The following is a 22,526-nucleotide window of genomic DNA, read 5'->3' on the forward strand; positions in this document are numbered from 1 at the left end:
GAAAAAAACGTTACAAAATAACAGAATCCAGGTGTTTACGAGCTTAAATGCTCATGCGAAAGTATATATATTTTTTTATTAATTACCGCAAAACAAGTTAAATAAATGTTAAATGTAGAAATGCTATTATGGAATGTTTATTTTCTTTCAGTTTTTTTTTTTTTAAATAATACAAATTAATATTGCATATTATAAAAAATGTTAGATGTAAACAAATTTCTTTCTTTTCTTGACATTTGTGTAAATGAATTAAAATATGTTAAATTTTTTTACTCTTTCCCTACCACAAGCCGCTAACAGCGGCTTTTGTTTTTTATATATTTTGACCACAAGCCGCTGGTATCGGCTTTCTGATGTGCCTCATTATTTATCATATTTTGTGATAAAATTCAAGATGAATTAGTTGGATTTATTAATTCTTTTGCCTCTTACAAAATGCAGATAAATAGTCCATGTTTAAGTTCATCTATATTTTCTTCTTGGACCCCAATTAATAAATATGATCTTGTTAAGTTTATTGGTGTCATGGTTGCAATGGGATTAGATAAAAGGCCCTCAATTAAAGACTATTGGTCTCTAACTGATATATATTGCAGTCCTTGGTATAACTCTATGTTTCCAAGAAATAGATTTGAAGCAATATACCATACAATGCTTCATGTTGCTCCATCTCAAGAAAGCCATGCAAAAGAAAAAATTTAACTATTTATGAAAAATCTTATTGCAAATTATCAAAAAGCATTTTATCCATATGAAGATGTTTCTGTTGATGAAATGTTCATTAAATTTAAGGGTAGATAAAAAAATAAACAATATAACCCCAGCAAACCAAGCAAATACCATATTAAAACATTTGGTTTGTGTGACAGTGCTACTGGCTATGCCTTTAACATCCTTACCTACTTTGGAAGTGATACATCTTATAACTCTGATCCATATGGAATGGGATAATTGGAAAAAAATTTGAATACTTAAACCTCTTGGAAAGGGTCGCCATATTTTTGCTGATATATATTACACAACACACTCTTTGATCTCCTATCATTCAACATCCAAATCATTTCACTACACTAGAACCTTACAAACAAATCGTAAGAATTTTCCAGATAATATCAAGTTCCAAAAAGGTTGTAGAATGAAACATCTACAAACAAATTATTATCGCAGTTAATCTGGAATTCTGTTCAGTGGCAAGATAAGAAAGCTAAAAAACCGGTAGTAGCTGTTTCTACTAAGTTTTCAAAAAATGTTGTTGCAGTATCTTCTCATCGCAAAGGAGTCAGGGAAATACCAGAAATTATTCACCGGTACAATCTATCAATGAATGGTTGTGATAGTCTAGACTAATCTGTTTCATATTACAGTAATCTAGATAGAGAGACAGTTAAGTGGTGGAAAAGAATTTTTAATTGACTGATAGAAGTAACTCAAGCTAACTCTTACATATTATATTTGTTAACTTGTCCACATAATTCAAAAAGAATTACTCTAAAAATATTTAAGGAGAATCTTATTGAAGAACTAGTTAATTCTTGTATTACCATGATGCCTAATAATTCTACACTTTTAAAAAGAGCTCCACATGTTTCAAATCCAGTCTTGGAAAGATTCACCAATACAAGACATTTGATTAAATATGTTGAAAGCGATAGAAATTGTGTCTTTAGTACTCCTGTCAATAGAAAGCGCACAAATTTTATATGTTCTGGCTGCAGTAATGAACCTCATTTGCATTCTAAAGATTGTTTTTTGATTTACCATTCCAGATAATTTTTTTTATCATTGGAAGTACTTGAGAATTTTTTTTTTTAAAGCACATTTTACAAACTAATTGATTTTTTTCCTCTTTAGATTTTCTAAATTCAGTTAAAAAAAAACTGGTTTTAGCTTTTTTCTGTTCTCAAAAGAAAAGTAAAACTATTTTTTATTACTTATGATAGATTCCATTCCCTATGTAAGTTGTTAGAAATATCTTTTAAAATATTTATTCTTAAAGTATATAAAAAAATTTTGTTTTTGATTTAATTTTTTTCTTTTAATAAAAAGCAACACTTTTAAACTCCTTGCATTTTCCAGTATGAAATGCTGTGTATTCAATATTTATATATTTAAAAAGATCTTTTTTTTAGCTTTCTTTATATATAGTTTGTTATGGTTTCAAACAGATTTATTACTTGAATTTCTATTAGTTTTGAATAATATGTGATTTTTTTTTTAAATTAGTGCTATCACAGCGAAAAGTTTTTTAAAAAAAACTGCGGTAGTGAAAGAGTTAAATTATTATTTTTTAAACTTCTAATTGCTACTTTGCAACTAAAAATGGTTTTTAAAATTAAAAAAAAGATTAATTTTTAAAAAATCAGCAAGTAACAAATAAAGTAATTACTTTATTTATTAAAAGTTTATTGTTTTATCAGCAATTATAATTTGAAAACAAAGACTAATTTTCCAAACCTCATTTATTTAAATTATATTGTTGTATTCTTTTATGGGTTTGTTTTTTTACGTTTCATTTAATAAGTTTGTGTACAAAAAAGAAAATCGTTGTTAACTATAATCAATTTTGTTTTCTGTTACTATAAATAAATATAATAAAATAAATATTTCATAAAATAATTAGCTAAATAGATGACTTTCCGTGCAACATCATATCTTTTTGTAAACAACATGCGTGCTCATACTTGTAGGCAGAAAAAAAACTTTATAAAAATACATTCATAAGTTTATTATATAAAAACACACAAACAAGTGTTTTTCACATTTCTTTTTATTACATTTCAAGTATTTCTTCTGCAAATCTTAAATTCAGATTGCTCTCGTAAAACATACACAACAAAATTCTTATAAGCTTTTTAAATTTTTTTGAAATTCTTTTGAAACCTAATAAATAACATCATAAGTGAAATATTTAATATTAAAAATTGATAGTTGTTATCATAAGTAGTGACAAATCAACAGAAAATGTAAGGAAAGTTTACAGCATATTCAAAAGACCTAGCTTTGTAAAAAATATACTATTATAAAAAATTTAAGTAATTTAAAAAAAAAGACAAATTAAAACTATTAGCCACCTTTAAATATATTTAAATCTTTATTATGTAAATAATCCTTCTTTTCAAATTACTTTATAAAAAAGCAGATTGCTGGGCATCCTGCAAAATTCAGAGAATTAAATAAATTTTGAAAAATCCAGGGAATATTGATTGATTTCATTGGAAAGTCAGATAATTTTTATAAGAGTCAGGGAAAATTCATGGAAAATGAACATAAAAATTTGCTGGCCACCCTGATAATATATATTTATATTAATTAACTACACCCATATTAAGACAAACAAATGCATTATTATATTAAACATGGTTTTATCAAATAAATTGAGTGCTCCTCTGTCAGCAAAGTCATATAAATTATGGGAAACATTTTATACATCAAATTACTCTAGTCATATGTGTACGAACATTATAAAGCTCTCTAGATTTCTTTGCCTCCAGATAATTATACTCTTATGTAAAAGTTATTATTTTTAATGTTGCCTTTATAGCATTTTTATTATTAAATCCTCTAGGTAGTCAATTAGTAGTAGTAAATTAAAACTCAAGCTGGTATAGAAGACTTTATTCAACAATTTAATAAATATGGTAGCCTAAAGATAGTCAAATTATTTTACATAAAAGAAACACAATAGTTATTAAATAATAGTAGTAAGCAATCGGAATCAACACACTCTGTCCGCAAGTATATAGCCACTAGGTTTATAGTTCTGATAAAAGTTCATTTTGATATAGTTATCTGTCTGCTACACAAGCACTCCAGCCAGAATATAATAAACTAATTGCCTCAGCAAACTAACTGCTGTTTTTTATTATATACCAGTTACAAATTAAATAGTATTAATATGTTTATAACTGAATCAAATTTGCTATTGTAAAGTCAAAATTGTTTCCTTGAAATAAAAACTTCAGTACAATCAATAATACAGTCTTTAAACTTTTTTTTCAAAAATTTATTTGTTATTTCTTTATTGCAATTTGGCCAAAAATTAGATTAACAACTCTAGCAGAAAATTGGTATTATTATTTTTAAGAAATTACACTAATGCAGGGCTACTGCAGAAAAGTAGTATCTTTATTTGATGGACTTTGTTTTAGTTTTATAAGCATTATTAAAATGGTCCTCCAACAACAATCTCAAGTGAACCAAGTTTTAATTCTTTTAAAGAGAGTTATTATTATTATTGAGAGTTATTAAAGAGTCTTTAACTAAAAAAAATTATTTTTTTTTTGACTAAAAAAAATTATTTTGTTCCTCTGATATCACATTTTGCTATAAAATATGTTTACTTTGTTCAATTAAAGCTTATTTTTTCAAGTTCAATAATTCAATTAAGTTTTATTGATTGATTAATTGAAAGTAAAATGTTTAAAATCCTGTATATAAGTATTGTGTTAATAATATTTTGAAATAGTAGACTTATTATTATGTGGTTTGGTGTCATAATGTATTTTCTCAGTATAGTCTATCTACATCGCAGATAATAATATTGATAGTCAAGAGATTGTTGTTTTTTCCATAAAGCTTCATATGATACTTTTCTCTTCTCTTTTAGATCGAACTAGAAATTAGAGTTAAGAAATCAGATGGATTAGGCTAATCCATTGCTTTAACCCAGTTTCTACATCTTCTACTTTTAAAAATTGATTTTCCAAAAGAAACTCCATAAACTTTAAATCCACATTAGTTTTCACATATTTTTGAGTAACTAGCTACACAACAACTTGTTGAAGTATTTTAATTCTTGTTAAAAAATAAAACAGTGAATAAATTTTCTAACAGAACATACAAGTATCACAATGTTTTTACTAGAAAATTTATGAATGTTTTTTTTTTCTGCCTACAAGTATGCGCGCGCATTTTTTGAAAATGTGAATGTAAACATTCGCAAGTCATTTATAGAGATTAAGTTTTTCTAGTCTTTAATTTGATCTGAATTTTTTTCATTAGTAAATGGCGCTTATATCTAGCATAATTGTCATTCAAACTTTTGTAACAAATATATTTTTACATAGTTGTCATTCAAAAGTTGTTTTTTATAAAATTAATCACTCCTTTTATCTTACTGCTTATTGAATAATTTAAAAGCTAAAAAATAATAAAAAGTTGGTTTATAGAAATCGCTTTAGGCGTTCATTAAATTGCTTAACGCGTACATAAATTATCACCAGCTTAACGCTTTAAAACAAGGCCTGATTTATATATATATATATATATATATATATATATATATATATATATATATATATATATATATATATATATATATATATATATATATATATATATATAAACACAGTATCTGTAAAATATATTCAGATATATATATTATTTTATTTCAAATTTTAGACAAAGAAATTCCAAAGATATTTTGTCCTAAAAATATTGTCATTAAAAGTGACTTATCTTCAAAGGTGTTTTGGTCTGATGGTATATACACTGATAATGTTGGTATAAAAAATGTTATCTTTAACCCACCAAATGGAACAGTCCTAGAGTCTAATAAATACCACAAAGTTACAATGTCAGTAGAAGATACTTCTGGGAACTCTGACAGTTGTGTCATGGAAATACATGTAGAAGGTTTGTTTTTATTATATAGTTGTATATAAATTTCTCTCTTTATATATTTTATAAGTTTAATACTTATGGTTCCATACTTGTGTTATTTGGATTACAAGACAAACTTGGGTAAATTGAAAGTTGAACTTTCTAGTAGAACATATTCAGAGAAAATGATATAATGAAGGGATGCCTAATAATATTGCTTTTTAAATATAAACAAAAAAAATCAAAATAAAATCAAACACCATAAAATTTTATACTCTACCCATAGTATCTCTACATCTACCTCTACCCATAGTATCTCTACATCTACCTCTGCCCATAGTATCTCTACATCTACCTCTACCTATATTATCTCTACATCTACCTCTACCCATAGTATCTCTACATCTACCTCTACCCAAAGTATCTCTACCGTAAATAGAATTTTTTAAAGAATTTAAATAGCAATAATAATGAATTTTAAAAATTCATTTTTATTGCTATTTGTATTCTTTATAAAAAAAGATTTTTTTAAACAGAAGAGATTTGTTTCAATTTAAAAATGACTTGTACTTTTTTGGAGAGCACTTAAAAAAGCCCAAAAAGTTTGCTGGTTCATGGGCAAGCACAGAAAGGTGCTTTGTTAGCATGAATATTTATGCTTTTTTTTTTTATTTAAAATAAAGGTTGCGGATGTACTCAGCGCGGTTGTGACTACAAGCAGCGGAATGGTCAATCAACGTGTACAATTGCACCTGGGGTGGTGCCTGATTCAGTAATTATTTCTTGTAATTTAAATTGTTTTCGAAATCAAACAACAGTGTTTGTTTCCAACACAGAATATGAAAAAACAAGAAATGTGATGTGTATACCTAATAAAGGATGGGAGAACAAATCTCCATCAGGATGCGTAGGTAAGTATTTATATATTGCTTAATTCATGCACAAGAAAGTTAATGAATGTAAGATGATGATGATAATTATGGTAATGTTGATGTTTTTTGTGTGATTATTGTTTTTCAAGTAGAACAAAAATAGAAGCCAAAAAAATCTTTATCTTTTTTTTTCTTCTTTTTTAGAAAGAAAGCCACTTATTTCATGCTTAAAAGGATCTTTATCAATTGACTTCACAACTACTAAAGATAATACAAATGAAAAACCATTTTCAGATATCTTTACTTTTTTGAATAACTTGAAGAATTCAACATGTTCTTTTATTTATCAAACAGGTAACTTAATTTCAAATGGTACATCAGTAGCTGGAGATTTCAAAATATTATCTCATGATGATGGTGTTATTCCTTTATTGAAAGATCATTTGGAAGAGTGCAAAACAATTTTACTTAAAGATCTTGAACTTTTTAAAAAAAATCTACTTCAATTAACTTCATCTGTTGACATTAAACTTTTAAATATAAGTAGTTGCTGCCCATTAAATAAAAGCTATTGCTGTCCTACTGGACATCTTATAAAAACCACAGGACAAACTGTTAAAACTAGCTATTGCAGTGAGTTTTTTTTTTTGTTATTATTATTATTATTATTTTAAAAACATAACAAAATGAATAATAATAAAAAAATATTTTCTAGTCCCATGCGGTTTGGGTATGTATCACAATAGCACAAATAACAAATGTTTAAATTGTCCTGTTGGATTTTATAATGATCTTGAATTTGCAGATCAATGTAAACGTTGCCCTAATGGAACAAATAATTTAAAAGTTCAATCTGATTCATGCACAAGTAAGTTAATAAATGTTAGATAATGATGATGTTAGTAATGTTGATGGTGATGATGGCGATAATAATGTTGATGATGATGATGATGATGATGATGATGATGATGATGATGATGATGATGATGATGATGATGATGATGATGATGATGATGATGATGATGATGATGATGATGATGACAATGATAATCATCATAATAAGGTGAGAGTTATGATAATATCATAATGACAATGATCATCACTGATCATCCTATTATCAATATTGGTTATGTTTTTTACAATTATGCGGTAGTTGTGTAGTGTTAGAGTCCTCATAAGAGTCCACGCTTCTGGTAGTATCATGCTCAACTTGTTTTTCCATGCAGCAGCCTTGTTCATCAAGGTTTGTGTTTTGGAGTTATAGAAGTGAGAAAGGGTTATACTACAAATAAGTAACCACAATTAAAGTACCAACTTAGTGCGCTATTAATTAAAGTAATATTTTAGAGATGTGTGCTGCTGGTAGTTATTCATCTACTGGATTAGAACCAACATGTCGTAAATGTGACTATGGTGAGTATCAAATGCAAGTTGGTGCATATAATTGCATTAAGTGTCCTGATAATCTTACAACATCAAGAAGTGGATCAGAAAATATCTCAGAATGCAAAGGTATTTTTTTCTATTTATGTCAATAAGCTTTAAAAATTATATATATATATATATATATATATATATATATATATATATATATATATATATATATTGGTATATGCACAGTTTAAATACGAATTTAATAACATTTATATATATATATATATATATATATATATATATATATATATATATATATATATGTATATATATATATATATATATATATATATATATATATATATATATATATATATATATATTGGTATATGCACAGTTTAAATACGAATTTAATAACATTTATATATATATATATATATATATATATATATATATATATATATATATATATATATATATATATATATAAGTATATTTGTATATGCACAGTTTAAATACGAATTTAATTACATTTAAGTATAATAATAAAAAAGTCAAATAATATTAAAAGTCTAATATTTTTTTATAGCCCAATGTTCTCCTGGTACTTATTCATCAACGGGTTTGGAGCCTTGTACAAAATGTGCTAAAGGACTCTTTCAAAATGAAATAGGGCGATCATATTGTAAACTGTGTCCTTCAGGAGGTATCTATCTTGGTATGGAGGGTGCAACAAGTGAAGCTAGTTGCCCATGTATGTTTTCAAATTTAACTATTTTAAAACAATTTGTTTGTTTTTTTAATTTTTTTTTAACTCTTGAATTATTGAAACACTCATTTTTGTCTATTTCTTATTTATGTAAATTTATGTAAATCCCTCAATCTGTTTCTTTGGCCTTGTTTAACAAGGTTTGTATTTCTGAGTTTTTCGGTTGAATTAGAGTTGCAAATAGTATCAAAAAAGAAGAAAAAAAAAGATTTCTTTCTAGAGTGGTAGTCGAGGGTGTAAGTGTAGTGAATTTAATTAGAAAAAAAAGAATTTAGTTTCATTAGTGAAGTTTTGCATCAAACTTAATCTCCATTAAAATATGTTTATGAGCAAAATTAAATAAGTTGTATAAAATGTTTACAGTATTATGAATATTTAGCAAAAAATGCATGCGATGAAAAGCCATGTAAAAATGGAGCGACTTGCAATGCAGGAAATTACTCATACACTTGTATTTGTGAGCCTGGATGGTCAGGTGTAAACTGTGAAGTTGATATTGATGAATGTGCTTCTTCTCCTTGTGGTAGGCACGGCACTTGTACAAATCTCATAAATGACTTTAACTGTACCTGCATTAAAGGAATAATTGGAAAACAGTGTGAAACAAACATTGATGATTGTAAAAATGATACTTGCAGAAATGGTGGAATTTGTAATGATCTTGTTGATGATTTTAAATGTCTTTGTGCTGCTGGTTTTGAAGGTAAAAGGTATGCAATTGAAATAGAAGTTCTGATATTTGTAAATTTGTTTGTTTCAATATTTTCAAAATTGTTTTTTATTTTCATGACTGTGCTATTATAACAATTCATAATATAATTGTAAAAATAGTAAAAAAAAAAAAAAAAGTAAAAAAAAAAGTGCAAATAACTAACAATAAAGAGTGTAAACACATATATTAACTAATTAATGATATGAATCATTAATGGTGTGTGTATTTTTTTTTTTTTTTTTTTTGGATCAGTAATAATTTTAAAATATTAACACTTTAACAAAACCACACAAGGTTTAAAATGATTTCTATGACACTTCTGATTCAATGCAGTCATATGATTTGATACTAATCACCAGAAAATATCACCTTTTGTGTTAAAATTTATAGAAATCAAATTTATAAAACAAAACTTTTTATATATAGTATTAGGGTTAGGGAGCTCCTTAAAAATTTTTGAAATATCTGCTCCCTTAATGTGTTTTATGTAATAAAATAAGCCTAGTTTGAAAAAAATTATGATAAAAGTTATTTTAAGGGGTAGCTCATGACTTTTAAATATTAAATTGGTCCCTAATATATTAAAAAATAATAACATTATTAAAAAATGAGTCATCAACAGTATGTCAACCTGGGTCTCAAAAGAAGCAAATTTATACGAATATTTTAAAATTAGTAATCATATTTTGTAAGAATAATAACTCCAATAAAATAACTCATAAATCTTTTTATTTTTGATGAGACCTGGTTACATGCTACCTACCCAAATTATTAAAATTAAAACGTTTTTATTGTTTAAATATTAAACAATTTAAACTTCTTTTGTGTATCAGACTGACTCCATTTTTAAAAATTTTTTTAACTAGTTAAAAAAATGTTGTTTAGTACTTTCATATTATAACTATTATTTATTTTTTTAATTTTGTTTCTTTTGAGACGAAATTATTTTTTTTTTTTTTTTGATTACTATCAACAAGGTTACAAGCAACCACTATTTAAGTTGCCAAAAAGCAAAAAATACTGGTAAAGAGCAAGAAAATGTATATTAATAATTAATTATGTGATATAATTTTATTTTAAGTGTTACAACTTTATTATACTTTATGTCATTTTATTAAAAAAAGTAAAAATTACTTTGTTAACACCTGTTAACCACATTAGTTACATTTATTTTTGATCCATTTTTAATTAGGAATATTTTTTAGATGCGAGATAAACAAAAATGAATGTGAACCAAATCCTTGCTTAAAAAATTCAACTTGTGAAGATTTGATTAATGATTTCAAATGCAATTGTACACCAGGTTATGTAGGCAAGCTATGTGATGTTGACATTGATGAATGTGCTATGTCTCCTTGTTTTAACAATGCAACATGTATTGATAAAGTTAATGCATTTGAATGCAAATGTCAACCTGGGTTTAATGGAACACTCTGTGAAACTGATATAGATGAGTGTAGTACTCAACCATGTGCAAATAATGGCTCATGCATTGATATTGTTAATGGTTTCTTGTGCAAGTGTATAGACGGTATGTTTTCTTTTTTAAATGTAGTTATTATTTTTTAAACTTAACATTTTTTATATATATCTTAGGATAGTAATTGTTATTAGGACATAAGTGGAAATTTGCGCAAATATCAAGTTTCTTTTTCAAAAATTTTAAGAAAAATTTTAAATCCCTAAGTTCTATAACTAGTTTTTATAATTTTCAAAGATGAATTGAAAAATATTAGATTTACTCAACACACAGGTCTTTATTCCAAAATTATGTAAAATAGTTTCAATGTGTCATTTTTCGTCAGTATTAAATATAATTTATATGTTTTATGTTCTTACTCAGTTAAATCAAACTTTTATTCCATTCTAAAATTTATAGTTATTCTATTACCATAGAAAATAGTTTTTGAAAAAACCGTAACTCAACATTACCCTGGTTCTCCAGAATGGGTTCTTTTTTTTTTTTCTTTTTTGAAATTTGAAAGTTTCAATTATATTAAAATGTTAATAAACTTGCTTTTTACATTTCTCAGGATTTAGAGGTTCCAATTGTTCAATTAACATTGATGAGTGTGACCCATCTCCATGTCTTCACAATTCAACCTGTGTTGATCAAATTAATGGGTTTCAATGTGAATGTTTGCCAGGTTATTTTGGTCTAAGGTGTGAAACTGAAATAAATGAGTGTGAAAGTCAACCCTGTTTAAACAATGCTACTTGTGTAGATAAGGTAATTTGAATAATTTTTAAAAATGACAATTATGATGATGATGATGATGATGATGATGATGATGATGATGATGATGATGATGATGATGATGATGATGATGATGATGATGATGATGATGATGATGATGATGATGATGATGATGATGATGATGATGATGATGATGATGATGATGATGATGATGATGATGATGATGATGATGATGATGATGATGATGATGATGATGATGATGTAGAAAAGGAGAAGGAGGATTCTATTGGGGACATAACTTAACAAAATAACTTTCATATTTCCCTTTGTTATAATTATATTTATTATTATTATATAGTTTAATAAATATCCACTGTCCTAATATTGTTTTGTTGCTCTTTTTGAAATAAATCAAGTTTAAAAAGTTATTCGATTTAGATAAATGATTACCAATGTCTCTACAATATTGTTTTAGATAAATGATTACCAATGTCTCTGCAATATTGGATTTGAAGGAAAACAGTGTGAAATTGATATAAATGAATGTCAACCAAATCCTTGTGTTAATGGATCATGCAAAGATCTTGTTGGAGATTATTTGTAAGTACTTATTCTAAAATTTTGTTGATAGCAAGCATTGCATTATTTAGAATTATGAATTTCTGATGAATAGTTTGATAAGTTCTGCCCACAGCATCAATACAAGGCTCAACTCATCAGTACAAGGCTCAACTTGTTTCTCCACTTTGTTGATCTTGTTTGATTTTTCCAATATTTTTGGCAATATTTTTATTTCAGAGTTATAGGGTGGAAAGAAATAAATTTAAAAAAAAGTTTTTTTTTTTAAATTTAAAATATTAAAGTAATAAAAGTAAAATATTTTTAAGTAATTCTAAGAACTTCTTGATGTAGAACGTCACCTCCTTGATATAGAACGTCACCTCCTTGACGTATTCTAAGAACTAGCCTCCTTGGCGTATTCAAAGAACTAGCCTCCTTGATCTAGAGTAGTATCTTAGCTCCTATAGGGAGAGTAATTTATTAACCTACCTGAGGTGATCATGTAATGATCAAATTCACTTTTATGATGTTTTTACTAAAAAAAATTTTATAACTTGCCTTGAAATTGTTCATTTTTAGTTGTATACATTAATACTAGGTGCGAATGTCAACCTGGTTTTGATGGAAGAAATTGTTCAAATCTTATAGATAACTGTTTTACATTGCCGTGCAAAAATAATGGAAATTGTACAAATAAAGTTAACAATTATACTTGTACATGTCAAGCAGGTTTCTCAGGTAGTGATTGTGAAACTAATATTAATGAATGTGACCCAGATCCTTGCAATAGTAATGCTTTAAACTGCACTGATCTCATCAATGGGTATATTTGTTATTGCAAACTTGGGTTCAGGTAAAAATTTTAACAAAAATTATTACTAATAAAAAAATTTGATTTATTCATTTTTTTTATTTAAGTTTTACATTAATTGTCAAGTTTGACTGAGTTTTACATTAAGTGAATTTTTTTATTTTAACATTAATTTTCAACATAACCAAGCATATTTGTTTAATAATAAAAAAAATTCTTAAATGTTAAGATATTTTTATTATTAGTAAATAATTGTTACATTTTTTTAGAGGGGAAAACTGCTCTGAAATAATTGATAACTGTAATCCACAACCATGCAGGCATAATTCAACATGTACTAATCGTTTTGTTACTAATGATTTTCATTGTAACTGCAGTCTTGGTTATGAAGGTGACCACTGTGAAATCGAAATTGATGAATGTAAAGCTTTACCTTGCAAAAATGGTGGAAACTGTACTGATTTGGTAAAAAATATTTTCCTATGAAATAAATAAGTAAAATCAAGTAATAAAAAAGTAGCTTAAGTTCCAAGTTAGGTTAAGTTTTTTAGAATAATTAGAGTATAAGTTTTTTAAAATAAGGAAGTATATATTTTTTTCAAACATACAATATTGTTAAATTTAAAGATATTTAGTAGTATATATATACATATAAATATATATATATATATATATATATATATATATATTTATATATGTCAAGTCAGGTTATCCTGCTACTGGTAACATGTAACTCAGTACAATTTGCTTCTTGTCCTGCTGCCTTGTAGGATACGCTTTATTAGGCAAAGGCTAGGAGAAGCCAACTCTGACTTAAAGCACCCCCTGCCTTGGGGCTATTGGTTGAGTAAAGGCTAGAGATTGTGTCTCGATAAAAATACTCATTTTGCGCAGATGTTAAATGCATCCAGCTACTGACTTGTAGAAGGCCTCCTAGGCAAAGACTTAACCCCTTCTTCATCTTTTAGGCTGGCGCAGATGTATTTTTAATACCTTGTTTCCAGTTTTGGATGTTGAATGCTGAGTCTTCTTAACTCAATGCATAGGTTTTGCTTGTGTCCCTGTTTTTATGACTAGGCAATTCATTCCTTTATTTCCTAATAAGGGTACAGCTCTAACACTCAGTTTTATGGTTCTGAGGCCGCCTGGTAGTTAGGTTTCCCGAACTCTGTGGTAGCTCTCAGAGAGGCTCATTCCATCAACAACTGAAAAATATCAAATTATTAACAGTGCCATGTTGCGCATGGATGGTGTCCCTGTTTGTACTTTTGGTGTGCATTGTTAAGGCCACATTTGGAGCCCTTTGTTACGGCTTAGTGTTTATTAATAGTAATGAGGCAATTGCTTGGGCTATTAAACAGTGTTCTGAGTACTATCTATGCTTTGAGTCAAGTTCTTCAACAAATTTAAAAATGAATAAAGTACCAAAAACTTTAAAACACAAAAAACCATCATCATCACCAAGTTCTCTTAACCTATCATTCACTAATATTCGTGGTCTTAAAAATAACTTTTCTTTTGTTGAGTCTTATCTTTTGCAAAGTTTACCAGATCTGCTTGCTCTATGTGAGACTAATTTGTCTCAGCTCAGCTGTCTCATCTTGTGGATCTTAGTGTTGATAATTATCTTCCTTTAATTCGTTAAGACTCCAATAGTCAATTGCTTGAATTGGGCATTTACATTCGTAAGAATTCACCCATTTGTCTGGAAACTAGATTTAAATCCACAGATTCTTTTATGTGCTTTCGTTTAGCACCACTTCACTCTATTGTCTTTCACTTAGTTCTATATCTCCTTCATCTCAAGACTGCACTCTTTTCGATGTTATTTCTGATCATATTGACCAAGCCCTCTCTTTATCCATCAGCCTATATTGTTGTTGTCAGTGACTTTAATGCTCATCACACTAAATGGCTTGGCTCTAGTGTCAGTGACTCTGCAGGCGTTAAAGCCCACAACTTTTCCTTTCTCAATCCCAAGTCCAAAGTCAACTTTCTAACTTGGACAACCTGAATCATTTACCTTCTCTACTTGACTTTTGTCTTGTTTCTAATCCTAGTCAGTACTCAGTTTCTCTACATTCACCCTTAGGTGCTTCTGATAACTTCTCTTACAACCACCTAAAAACTTTTTAGGTGGTTGTAAGAGAAGATTTCTTTGTGATGACCCTTGGGTAGAAACCTTTCTTCTTCCTGCTGACAAATATGCTTCTTACATAACTTCGTGGATTCAGGCTGGCATGGAATCTTTTATTCCCTCTCAATGATTCCAGGTCAACCTTCACTCTTTTCACTGGTTTTTCTCGCATTGTGCTGCTACAATTTTCAATCGAAATTGTTGCTTCCATATCTATCAGCAAAACAATTCTCCAGAAAACAGATGTCTGTTTATTACTGCTAGAAACCATTGTAAAAAGACTTTGTCTAATGCCAAAGCCCGCTATTCTCAGGTCATGAAATCTCATATTTCATCACAAAAATTAGGCTCTCACGACTTCTGGATAATCTTTAATAGTATCAATAATAAGGGCAAATATGTTATTCCAACTTTCTTGTATGGTCCAGATTTTGTCACCTCACCTTAAGACAAAGCTGAATTGTTTGCTAAGAACTTTTCGTCAATATTATCTCTTGCTTCCACTAGTTGCATTCTACCTTATGTTGCTGACAAACAGGTTGATCCATTGCTTGACATTTGTATTACTCCAGCTTCTGTTTCTAAAGTGGTTTCCTGCTTAGACTCTTCCACAACTTGTGGCCCAGACAACATGCCTGTTATAGTCTTGCAGAAGTGTTCTCTGGAGCTGAATACTATACTTTCAAAATTATTTAGCAAGTGCTTATCAGAGTCTTGTTTTCCACCCTTTTTGAAAGCGGCAGCTGTTATCCTTTTTTTCAAAAATTCAGGAGAGCGATCTGATTCGTCTAACTACTGTCCCATTAGTCTTCTTCTATCATAAGCAAGGTTTTTGAATCTTTAATTAACAAAGGCTTAATCTCTTATCTTAAATCTAATAACTTACTTTCTGATCATCAATATGGATTTCGATCTTCTCGTTGATTTGCTAACAGTAATAACCGATAGGTTTTATCCTGCATTAGGTAAAGGTAGAGAGGTTAAGGCCATTGCTCTTGATATTTCTAAAGCTTTTGATAAAATTTAGCATGCTTGTCTTCTCCATAAGCTTTCTTCTTACGGTGTATCTGGTAACATCTTTAAGATTATTGAATCCTTTCCAATTGTTGTATAAAAGTTGTCCTCGATGGACAGCACTCTTCTTCTTATTCTGTTACTGCAGGGGTTCCTCAAGGTTTAATCATTGGCCTTATACTCTTTTTAATTTACATTAATGATCTTCCAAATATTCTCACATCTAAGGTGGCATTGTTCGCTGATGATACTACCATTTATTCTTGTCATGATACAGCATAGGGCTCACAGTGGCTGGTGAACTTTAATTCAGATAAAGCTCAATTTTTTCAGCCAATCGTTATCGCAATAATTTAGTTCTTCCTATATTTATGAACGGTAATGTACTCGATAAGTCATCTACCCTTCATCTTCTAGGAATAATTCTTACTTTCGATCTTTCTTGGAAACCATATATCAAATTGGTTGCAAAATTGGCATCTACTAAGGTTGCATCTTTTTATCGAGCTCAACATTTTCTTACCTCGGATTCTATTCTCTATCTCTATAAAGTTAATTCTTGTGTTACTCATCATTCAAATAAGTCTCATCTTTTTTCTTTGACTGTTCTTAAGTACTCCAAAAACTATTATTAGTCTTGTTTTTTTCCTCGAACATCGTTTCTTTGGAATTCGCTTCCTTCATCTTGCTTGCCTGATTCTTATATTTGCAATATTTTAAGTTGTCTGTAAATCATTATCTTGCTCTACAATATTCATCTTTTCTCTTCTAGTACTCGAAGTGGGGTTGGATGTGGTGGATGCTATCCCGTCACCTTTCTATAGAGTATAAACCATCCCACCACCTTTTTATAAATCTATATATATAACAACGATTAGGTGGGATGATATTTTTAATTTAACAAATACTATCCTGTTAATTTTTTTTCTCTCCACTTTAAGCACTGTGTATATATATATATATATATATATATATATATATATATATATATATATATATATATATATATATATATATATATATATATATAATTTATAAATATTTTCATATTTTTAATAATAAACTTCATTACTTTATTACAATAAACTTTTTGTCAACTACTGAAATAAAGAAACTAAACTTTTAAAAATAATTATTTTTTTAAAAATAGAACTAAAGAAACTAAACTTTTTCAATAAAAAGTTTTTTGCTTCAAATAAATAAAAAATGATTTTAAAATCCCAAAACAGCAAACTTCAGGCACATTACAATTAACAACAATACAATTAACAAATCTAAAAAAATAATAAAAACAAAAAAGTCAATGAATAAATGTCAACCTTACAAGTCAAACTTAATATGGTCGTTCTTTGTTTAAAACAACATAGTTCTTTGTTTGATTTTGGTGTAGAAAATTTTTCAGTGGTTTTTCATAAATTAATATAGGAAAGTATATTGTGATGATAACACTCAATTTCAATAAAGTAATGCATTAAAGCATCAAGTCAAACAAACTTCATCTTTTATCAAATTGAAGAAAAGCCATTGAACAGTATTGTCAAAAGGACTTTTTAATCCATCTATTTCAAATGATTTTGGATATTGACCAAAGTGTAAAAAAATAAAACACTATACTGGTCAAAATTTCATATTTGTTAAGCAAATCATAATTTCAAAATACATGTCAATGTAAACAAGAGACTTCTTTGGTTTCAAAGAACACTTAAAAAATACGTCTAAAGATTTTTTTTAAATTTCTAAATTCTGTTTCAAGTAGTTCTGTAACAAATTTTCCTAACATATCATATTTGTAACAAAAGTTTTTCTCTTAATAGCGTTTTAATCAGCTAGACTATTTCTTTACGTGTATAATTTGTGAAATGCCTTGTGACATGTGTTGATATTATATGCCTATTGACATGTGATTTTTTTCATGCATAATGCTGTATCGCAAAAATCCAAAACAAACTTTCTTTGTTCATCATTTAGATCTCTAAGGAAGCTTTTCGATCATTATTGAACCTAAAATATATGCCCACACTTTTTAGATTAAAAGTTTTCCATTATGTGTTAACGTTTGAGATAGTAAAAGTTTCAGAGTGATTTAGAATAATATTGTTAGTATTATCAGTAAAAAATGTTTTGTTTTTCCATTATTTTGTATGTTCTTGATAACATGGACAAAATTCAAACAACAAAAGGGTTCCATCTGTAGTTAACCTAAATAAAATAAACAAACAAACAAAAAAATTAACAGCAATAATAATAAATAAAAGCATGCGTAAATTAAATTAATTTAAAAAAATAATAATAACGATAAAGCTATAATAAGTTATAATAATTATCAATTATATTGACAATTGTAACAATGATATTATCTTCAAGAAAAAAATCAAACTCTACAATAGGTTTTTCATTAAATGTTAGAGTTTGATTTTCTTTCACATATATATCACATAAAGCCTTTGCTTTGCTATTTGACTCTCTTACTGATTCTTAAGTTAAATGAATTTGATCACATAAAAATTAGGAATTTGTTTACAGGTTTTCACAACATTTTCAAAAGAAATTTAGGACCATCAAACATATAACTTGTATTACAAGTTATCATAACATCTAAAACACTTTTCGAAAAAGAATTTATATCACTGGTTTTCCAAAAACAGCAACTTCCTAATACAATAAAATTATTGTAACATACACCTTGTCACAGAGAATATTAGTTCCTAGTAGAAATTTTCAAATTAAAAAAAAAGTAGTAGAAAGTTCCTTGCAATTTTAGAATAAACTAAAAATCTATCTGAGCGGAAAATTGTGTTATTTTAGTTTAACCTTTTTGAAGTTTTGATGTCAATCAGATCATATAATAAAGTGCTGCTAGACGTTTTAAAACTCGCATTAGGTAAACGTTCTATCCAACGTGTATTCTTCTCTTTTGTCATCTGGGAAATCAATAACTTTTTAAAACGCTTTTAAATCGTTTAACTTCTTCAATGATAAATAACTTGTAGAACAGCAATCAACACATTTCACCATTTTTCATAAACATAAACAAACTTCATTATTTTTATAACAGACTAAATAAAGAAACCAACAGACGGTGCTATTTAATTTAGTCTTTATAATTATAAAATCTTTTCATTTAATAATTGCTATCCACTTCATTAAAAAAAAGTTTTATAAACAGAGAGTATTTTTAGTAGAGGATATTTAACAAAATTTCTGTCTTTGCTACACAGTTTTTTTTTTTGCTACAGGTTCTCGCTTGATGACTTTTAGTCACTATGTAAGACCTTCTTGTTAATAAAAAGATTGCAACTAATAGCCTCAATATATAATAAATTATTGGGGGTATGTATAGAGCTGTTTCAAAATATGACAAATTGACTTTTGCTACAGTTCCTACAGTCAATTTGCCATTTTATATAACTCCCAGTTCAATTTAAGTTGATACGCTGCGAAAAATGTGATATTCATTCAAAAATTTATGGGCATATGAGACAAAACCCATTAAATGGTTATCCGCTCCTGAATATATAATAATATATGATATTTTATATGTTATAAAATTATTTTTAAGTATCTTTACTGGAGGTAATAAGATTAAACCAGTATTTCTTTATTTAAAGAAACCAAGTTGAGTAAAGTTTTCTTACTGAAATATTAGCTGTTTTATTTATATAGTAAATTTTATTATGCTTATGTACAGTTATAAATACATGACAATAAATGTCATGTACATAAGCGTAATAAAAAGCTATAATTTTCAAGCAGTAAAAATACACAAATGTTAAGATAAATCTCAAGTCTCAAGATTGTATAAACATTTACATTTTCAACAGTATAAGCGTATATTTATCGAGTAAATCAAAATATGAAAGGTAGTTTTAATTCATTTTAAAAAAGTCAATTTGTATTATTTATGTACTGAAGTTTTTTGTCTGACAAAGTTTAATTGATATATTTTAAACTGTAAAAAATTTTTAAATCATTTCAAATCCATTTGGATATCTTAAATAGTCCATGCAATCAGTCAGATTAAATCCTGCCACACAGACTTTAATATCACAAACAATACTTCCATTTAGTTGATTAGTAATGTACGCAGATCGCTCAAGAACTAATTTTTGATAAACCAGTTTTTGTGTTACATCTATGGAACTGGCTGGTTAATTTAAGCAATCCAAGTTTATTTACAATGGTTTATTTATTCTAAACATTTTTTCTAGTTTAACACTTGAATGCACACATCAAGAGAGTTAGTGGAATAAGAATTATTGTTTTTGCAAACAAATATATATATATAAGTATTGAAAAAGGGCACTTTTCAAGATATTTTTTGAAAATTCTTTAAAAAGGTTATATTTGGATGTAACCTTCCTAGTGACTAATTGTTAATGACTTCATAGACCAGCATTCTAAAACAGTCAAGTTTAAATGTGTTTCAAAAAATGCTAGTGTTGTTAGCCAACTATTTCTGTCAGAAAAGCCAAAATTAAGTTCAGCTAACAAAAAATTAAATTTACTTAGAAATATATACTCATCACCATTTAAAGTATGAAACACATTGCTTATTTCAATAGAAGTTATCTTCCAACAAATCATGCTTTGTCACTAAATTTCTTCATAATGTGAAAGTATTTTAACTCTAATTGAATTTTCGTTCTAATGATCTATTCTCTATCTAACTCTACAAACCTTTTATTCATCCCTGTATGGAATATTGTTGTCATATTTGGGCTGGTTCTTCTATGAGGCTCTACTAATGACATGTTACAAAAACGCATTGTAAATGTAGTTAGACCTGCTTTATCTGCCAAGCTTGAGTCTCTCTTCCATCATCATAAAGTTGGATCTCTTTCTCTTTTTCTACAAATACTATTTATGGTTGCTGCTCAAAGAAGCTATCATCTCTAGTTTCATCAAACAAAACTCATTCTTGCTTGACTCCTCATTCAGCAAAGTCTCATTCTTTTACTTTACTTTTACTGTCAGTCCCTGCATGCTCTAAAAACTTTTATTTGTCTAGTTTTTTTCCCCGCCCTTCAACCCTTTGGAACTCTCTACCATCTTTATGTTTTCCTGACTCATACAACCTGAAACTTTTCATGTCTCCATTCAATGGTTCCTTCCTCTTTTATCTCTATTCTTTGTTTTCTAGTAACTCCTAATTTAATAGAGGTTGCTTGTAGCCTTGTTTGGAGTGAATCAGAATTAATAAAAAAAAAAAATACTTATTGAAAATGCTCCCATGTTTAATACCAGATTCCTTATAATCAGGTATATTAATATAAAATGTATAATTAATATATAATGTATAATTATAATCAGGTTGACCAACTGAATTAACTAATTATAAATTTTATAACTATTTTATAACTTTATTTTAAACTTTATAAGTTTCTATAATGATTGAATTACACATAATTTTTTAATCATCTCATGAAACATAATTAATTTTATTGTAATTGTAATTGTAGAACAATTTAATAAACAAATGTCTAAAATCTGTCACTATAAAAATATAAAACTAAAGCATCAAGAAATTTAGAAAAATAGGAATGTTTCTTGTATGTGTCAGTATCAAAGTAATCCGTTAAATTTTTGAATTGACAATTTAATTTAAAGAGTGATGTTCACACATTCAATCATTAGTTGTGCTAATAATAATTCTTTAGGATTGTATTGAGATGTATCCAGTCTTTCATTTTGTGACAACCTAATGACACTGATTTGCAATTCTCTCTCCTAACTTCAAGATGCTATATAGCAATAGTCTTTAAATATGCTATCAACTTATGCTCTGTATCAACTTTATCAATGCAAGTATTCACAGCTGCAAGAATATAAAGTATCCACAACTGCAATTTTCTTTTATGCTAATGCAAGTATACACAGCTTTCATAATAAGTTTTAATGCAAGTAAATCTTTTTATCAAAATTCAGTTCAGTAAAAATGGAACAAACAAAGTTGTAGTTAAATTTGTGGTGGTTCCTTAACATTTGCAGTTTACATATATTTTTTGAAAAAATGTTACATTGCACTTACAGCTGAGCAGTAGATGCAATAAATGTTTTTTTCCATACTCTCCTGTATATTGTATCACTGCTATCTACAAAATTTACACTACAAAAATATTGGCTGAAAAAGCTAAATGTGGGTTCTAAATTATTTATGTGTGACAAACCCTGATGATATTTGCAAATATGCATTCTCCGATTGCAAAAATTTGAAAAATTTTTTATTGCAGTTACCTTTGCCCTCAAGGAATATCCTTATGTGCATAGACAGCATGCACCTTAAATGCCACGCCATTTTGTTTAAATAGCCAACTGACTTTCTGCAAACAAAACAATTTTAATTTATTATTAAAAGGCGGTTTTAAAATATTTAGATAACTCTGATCTTTTCTGAATTATTTAAAGAAAAGTATATTAGCAAGATGGTTAGAGTCTATCATAAATGTATTTAAGATAAGCATGTGGTTTATTTTGGTTT

At 27.6% G+C, this 22,526-nt stretch overlaps 1 protein-coding gene across 2 annotated transcripts in view; it reads left to right on the forward strand.

Moving 5' to 3' along the window:
* Positions 1–22,526, forward strand: part of LOC100208285 (uncharacterized) — a 96,393-nt gene that overhangs the window by 55,963 nt on the left and 17,904 nt on the right. For both annotated transcript variants that reach the window (XR_010644322.1, XM_065820190.1), the window contains exons 20-31: positions 5,401–5,634; positions 6,285–6,512; positions 6,678–7,106; positions 7,189–7,341; positions 7,821–7,985; positions 8,437–8,601; positions 8,996–9,326; positions 10,534–10,859; positions 11,362–11,558; positions 12,001–12,125; positions 12,685–12,939; positions 13,167–13,362. Coding sequence is in view for 1 of the 2 variants with exons in the window: in XM_065820190.1 (XP_065676262.1) it covers positions 5,401–5,634; positions 6,285–6,512; positions 6,678–7,106; positions 7,189–7,341; positions 7,821–7,985; positions 8,437–8,601; positions 8,996–9,326; positions 10,534–10,859; positions 11,362–11,558; positions 12,001–12,125; positions 12,685–12,939; positions 13,167–13,362 (2,804 nt within the window). In the remaining variant the exon portion in view is untranslated. The remainder of the gene's footprint in view (positions 1–5,400; positions 5,635–6,284; positions 6,513–6,677; positions 7,107–7,188; positions 7,342–7,820; positions 7,986–8,436; positions 8,602–8,995; positions 9,327–10,533; positions 10,860–11,361; positions 11,559–12,000; positions 12,126–12,684; positions 12,940–13,166; positions 13,363–22,526) is intronic.

The sequence above is a fragment of the Hydra vulgaris genome, chromosome 15, assembly GCF_038396675.1.
Source record: "Hydra vulgaris chromosome 15, alternate assembly HydraT2T_AEP".
Classification (NCBI taxonomy): domain Eukaryota; kingdom Metazoa; phylum Cnidaria; class Hydrozoa; order Anthoathecata; family Hydridae; genus Hydra; species Hydra vulgaris.